The 6000-nt window shown below is 49.3% G+C and overlaps 1 protein-coding gene across 1 annotated transcript in view; it reads right to left on the minus strand.

Moving 5' to 3' along the window:
• LOC128731543 (dual specificity protein kinase splA) overlaps nucleotides 1-5340 on the minus strand; it is a 75986-nt gene extending 70646 nt beyond the window's left edge. Inside the window, exon 1 of the mRNA XM_053824668.1 lies at nucleotides 5134-5340. Coding sequence (XP_053680643.1) covers nucleotides 5134-5340 — 207 coding nt within the window. The remainder of the gene's footprint in view (nucleotides 1-5133) is intronic.
• Between the last annotated feature and the right edge of the window lie 660 nt (nucleotides 5341-6000).

The following is a 6000-nucleotide window of genomic DNA, read 5'->3' on the forward strand; positions in this document are numbered from 1 at the left end:
CTCAATTCAGCGACCTCTTCGGGATGTGCTGCTGGTACATCTTCAAACTCGAGCGACAAACATGCACACGGTCGTTGGACAGGCCAAACAAGTTTTATTGATGAGAGGGCAGTTGAAATCATTTTATTGCATTCGACTGCTATAACGCGGCTCAGGCCCTTGATGGAAAAAGTTCCGATGGGAATATGCTCCACGCAGAATGACAGTAGGGCTTCAAGCGTACGGCAAAGAGGCACTGAAACTGATGAAGTTTGTTGTCGCAGTGAAACCGATAGCGCCACTGTCGGGCTGGAATTTCTCCCGCGAAGAGGCACAATTTGTGCAACAAGAGTTGACACGCTTCCGGAACAAGGCATTAAAAATAATTTCTAAAACAATTTTTAATGACAAAACTTTACCATCGGGTCGGGCGCATCGTCCAGCTGACAGGACAGGTTGTGCTACGCCGTATCTGCTTGTCTCCCATCGGAAAGGGAATCGAAGCAGTCTTTTTCCATTAGCAAGCACTTGAACCTTTTGCGTGGGACCTGTTGGTGTTTTCGACGTGCCATGTGTCATATAAGAGGTGTGTTGATTTTTCGGAAAAATCGTTTGTTTCTATTTTTGGCAGTTCGCTGGGTGTGAGCCTTTTGCAGCTAGCATTTTTCAAACCAGCTTACGAGTCACGAGATGCTCGGAGAGTAAATAAGTGCGGCAAAATAGCAGCTCCAACAAATTTATACGACTCATTTGAATGGAGGATGAAAACAATTTATAGCCATAAGTGAAAACTTTTAGAGATAAAAATCCCATCCAGTTTGGCTTTTTCTCGCTTCACGCGAAACACGTGCTACTCGAGGATAACGAGTCGTGAAACTTGGCGCAAAGATGATCATCGGCGCAGGAGCGGTGGTCGCATGGTTGGGAAAATTGCATGTTCTAGCGTTTTTCATTCGATTTTTTGTCTCGTGAACAGAGAACAGCACCGACACAACAAATCCGAACGCTGCTTCTAACACAACAATGAAGTCAACACTAAAGTACCAAAGACAACGATCCATCCTTTTAAAAGTTTTACAATAAAACTTTCTACTTGAGCGGAGTTTCACTCTCCGCCCGGCCATTTGCACCGAGCGTGCCGCCGTCATGTTGCCGCGATGTGGTCGTTTAGGAAAGCCAAACGTGGTGCAAAAAAAAAACTTCCATAACAAATGGGTATTCGAAACGGGACAATAAGTACAGGCAAAGCCCCATTTCGTGGCATGAAAATGGCTAAAAATTTATAATTAAGGACCATAAAACAGTTCGGGCGCGCGTTTATCGGCGACCGCCCAATGGATTCGTTTTTGAGAGAGCAAGAGAACACCCAAAAGGAAGCGGGAAGGGATGGCACCCGGTAGAGCATGACCGGGCGACATAAATTTGTTCAATCATGTGTACGAAAGCGAGCCCAACATTCCCGGTGGGATTCTCGTTTCGCGGGCTTCAGTGACCCGCGGATGGAAATCGAATCGAATTCCGGGGGCTTTTTTCCCGATGCCGAGCGACAAAAAACATCTGTTTCCCGGTCGACGAGCGTGCTATTACTTTGACGGAATTGTTGTCTATTTCTAGCCTGCCGGGGTTTGAGGCAATGAAAAATACGCGAACGATTTCTAATTATCGTTCCGCAGGCGGAAATACAGCCCGGGAGCTGGGCGGATGGGGCTCAACTCAAACAAGATACGGCAGAGCAAATCATTAAATATTCGTCGAAAAGGATCGATCCGGTGCTGGCGGTGGAGACGCATTGTACCGGAAAAAGAGTCGTCAATCTGTCCCTAATTATCAAATCAATGCCTTCGGTGTGAGGCTTCTTTTCATTTTCCTAAAGAAATTCCTCCAGAGGGGGCGATGTTCTGATTATTGCGCCGATTGATTTCATTCGCAAATATTTATTCGAATACTTAGAAATTTACAACCGGAAAGCATGGGAATGACTTTTTGTTTGAGGGTGGAGTAGGTTTTCTTTTTTTCATTTTATCCGATGTTTTATTGTGGAAATTAAAACATTCATTTTGGCAATCAAATTAGTAGCATAAAAAAGAGCAGCAATCTTAAAAACCGTATATTTTTTATGTATTTAAGTTCAAGAATTTTTAAAGCAAATCAGGAAGAACCAGTTCGGACTGTTTTTAGAAAACACATAGCACGAATTGGCAACGGGGACGTCTTCTAATCCAATACCGTACGTGGGATTCCATAAAACTTAATTCTATTCGACATTTATAGTGCCGTTAATGGATTTCCGCAGCCCAGCGCTGAGCGCGGTCCGGCGTTGGAGAGTTAAAAGCAGTTTGGTAGCGGCACACCCGCAAGCGCATCCGAATCGACCTAAGGGCTCGAGATAAAACGACCCGAGGATGGAATCGCACCATGAAAAAAGGCGAAAAAAAATCACAACCACCCTACAACAATCTTGACCATTAGGCCATCGGGACAACCAGCGAACGAGCGGCTGTTAACAAAATCTACTGGACGATAACTTTGCGTTAGTCCCGGGAACATCGTCCGGGCACGTACACACGAGCGAAGCCGCCTAGGATCCAGCCTAGGAGTCACTATCCTTTTGTTTTCCATGTGAAAAGCCGGAAGTAGCACAAAAAAAAACGAAAAAAAGGCAACCGACATCGGCTTCTGGCGGGTTGTGGGAAAGTGGAACGAAAATTGATCGCGATGAAAATGGAAAATGTTCTATCGGCTTTCCCAACACATTCGAGGTTTCGAAGCCGCACGAGCATGAAATGGGAAACCGATTTTCAGAAGCAGAAAACAATGGCTATTTTTTAATGCAACCATTTTTCGTTCCAAATGTAGCATAATCAAATGACGACCAAACAAAACATTCCACAGTAACCATCTCGTGATCAGCGAATGAAGGGTGTGTTTTGGGGCTAAGAATGAATCCCAAGCCGGCACGTGTGGTTGGGCTAATTTTTGGGAATTGGGGGCTGAATGAAACAAAAACCGGTTCGCAGAAGCCCTCAAATTGATACTTTGACGAAAATAGCACCATCGGGCAATGGTTTTCGCAATAAACAGTCGTTTTCACCGAACCAGGCCGCCTCACTCGGTATCCGAGAGAACGCACAACCAAACCAGCGATCCATGAGATTAACATCAAATTCACTGCGAAAGCGGCTGCGAGTGGGTAAAACACGTTCCGTAAAAGAACCCGCTCCCGAGCGCGCAATCGCCGCAATACGCAAGCACTAAAACCGTATTGCTCCGCCACGGTTCAACCGAGATCTAGCGGCACGATACGAGGGCTGCACAATGCGCTTCATGGTGGCCATAAACAATGGCGCCCTTCGCCTCGTATCGACCGATCGGCTTCATCTCGCGCTTTTCCGGCAAACACAGGGCGCGGATGGTGCACAATGGTCAGTCGTCGTCGTGGTCGTCGTCGTCGGAGGTCCAAACGAGTGGCGTCCGTCACACGTAGAAAATGGGAAATCGCAAACCCACCGATAAGAAAGGGGACACACACACACGCGCGCGCGCGCGCGCACACACGTGTAGTATCTCGGGGTCATGTAGTGTGATAGTGAACCGCGCTGGAAAATCCGCAGTCACCCGACCACGCGGTTCGAGCGCGCGCACGGACACGCACGTAGGTCGACCCTTATGATTGTTTGACCATCATCAAATCGTAGCCGAAGGAAAAGGTCGCCACGTACAATGGCGTGGGCCCGACGGTTTGCCTATTATCCACCTTCCATTGGTTCATTGGGTTCGTTTGATTTATTATGATAAGGAGAACAAAAGCACAGCTGAATGAAAATAGTTTCCCGGCCCTGGGAATGTGGTGCGGGCGTTTGCAATCTCCCACCTTCGGGAAGGGGTTGGATGTGTTTTTCCGAGCTCCTCCAGTTTCACCATTCCTCCGGCAGGGTTCGGCAGAAAAAAAAAGATCCTCTTTTGCTGGTGGGGCCGATGTGGAGCCTTTTTCTAGCCCAGTACGGTGTCCCGTTGGCCGACGAAACGAAAATCCAACCATCCGGCTCATAACTCATGCCGGGAACGTGTGTGCGGAAAGGAAAGCGGCCAACGACTCGAGGAAGAAAATCTCTGACCGGGGGCCTCAGGGCACGGACTAGGCTTTGGCGGGGTGCCTATAAGCCACTAGAGTCCAGGTTTCGGTTTATTGTCCGTTATCCCGAACAATACGCTCCCGGACAGCGGACATGATGGACTGGGGGCCGACCGGTGCGATGCCCGCAGACAGATAGCAAGGATGTGATGAAAACGGACTCTTATTGAGGTGTAAAATAATCGTCTCAACCCGAAGCACTGCACAATCGAAAAGCGATGGAAAAAGCACTCATGGGAAGCCCTCGCAGCGCCGTGTGTAGTGAGAAATGGGGGGGGAGAAAAAGAAATGGAGAAAACACAAAAAAAGGGGTTCGCAAGATGATAAGAAGGGTCGACGGAGTGACCCGGTCGCAAAAGTTAGTCACAAAGTTAGTGCCGGAAAAGAATGGAACGTTGAAAGGAAACAAAACCCGTTCGTTACCTGCCGTGCGTGGGATGTGAAGGAAAATCAATTTTCCACACGCCCCCCCCAGTGCTCGTGCTGTGGAGCAAGGGAGGAATTTTCAATTATGAACAACTCGACCTAATGCAGTGGCTTCTGCACACCTCGTTGGCGAAATGCAGAAGGAAACCAACTACAGCTAAAGGACTCGATATGCTACAGTTTCCAGCACCGGTTGAGTCTGTGCGGAACTTGGAACCGGATTCTGTGCCTGGTGCAATGGAGCACCCGCACAAGCAGGCTTTCAATTACAATTAATCCGATCGACGAACCGACGCGTGGTTGGAAGGGCAATCCACGGAAGGATTGCAAGCGAGAAAGCTCACAATGGCGCGGACAACGAGACTTGAGGATTTGATGAATTCGAAAGCAGCCTTTGGGAAGGATTACGGCGCCCGGCAGCTGGTGCTAGCTGACCGAAGCCAGGATTAATGACTTTAAGCTCTTGAAGGCTCGATCCAGTGGTATAAACGCTATTAGCTCGTCCTTCGTTTCCACCATTCTAATAACCGCTACCATTAAGGTTCGTCGCTACTCGTCGAGAAGCCGAAAATTGTGCCCCTTCTAGCTACACTTACCGGGAACGCCTCGCACATGTCGACATCGGCGAAAGGCCCGCTGGCACCGAACGGAGATTGTTGCGCCAGCTGCTGCTCCTCGTTGCAGTTGACCAGCTCGGCTAGGAAGGGCGGCCGAGGTGGCGGTGGCACCAGGAACTCCGGAGGAGGTCCCGGCCCACCACACTCGTTGCCGCACTCAAGGTCGGGATCCAACATTTCCCACATGTAACGCCACTACGGCCACTACGGGGAGAACCCGCACGAGGGTGTGTCGTGGCCGGTTGGGATGTGGCGGGGTGGCCCTGCCTGCCTGCACTACTCCACCCGTACCGAGGACGCTTCCGGACCGGCTCGTTTCACACCCTTCCACATCAACACGACTCACACACGCACTTTCAGACGCACACACCCACCAACACACACTCGCGCCCACCCACACTGGTATGCTCACTTTCACGCCCGGTCTGCCACGGGTGGCATTGGGGTGATCGCGTGGGGAAAGCCTTTCTTCAAACACACACACAAAAAACACTCACACGCCGCTAGCCGTGTGGAAAATCTGGATTCGGAAACGAACGCACGCACACACACACTACACGCACGCACGTACGCGTGCACACACTATGGATGGGGACGACGTCAGCCCCGGGATGCACTCGGAATTCAAGGATTCGTATTTGTGGTCTGCAAATCTGCGAAAGAGAGAAAAAGAAAACAACAGGAAAAGTGAAGAGAAAACGTTAATACACTCGTCATAACCGATCGCGTCGAATAATCGCAGCAAACCTCATTAAAAGTTGTGTTGCCCGGGCGCTGGGCTGGCTGGGTAGTGTTTTAATTATCTATTAAAACTTTTTAATTCGTTCACGATTAGTCAGCAGAACG

This window comes from Anopheles nili, chromosome 2 (genome assembly GCF_943737925.1).
Source record: "Anopheles nili chromosome 2, idAnoNiliSN_F5_01, whole genome shotgun sequence".
Lineage (NCBI taxonomy): Eukaryota > Metazoa > Arthropoda > Insecta > Diptera > Culicidae > Anopheles > Anopheles nili.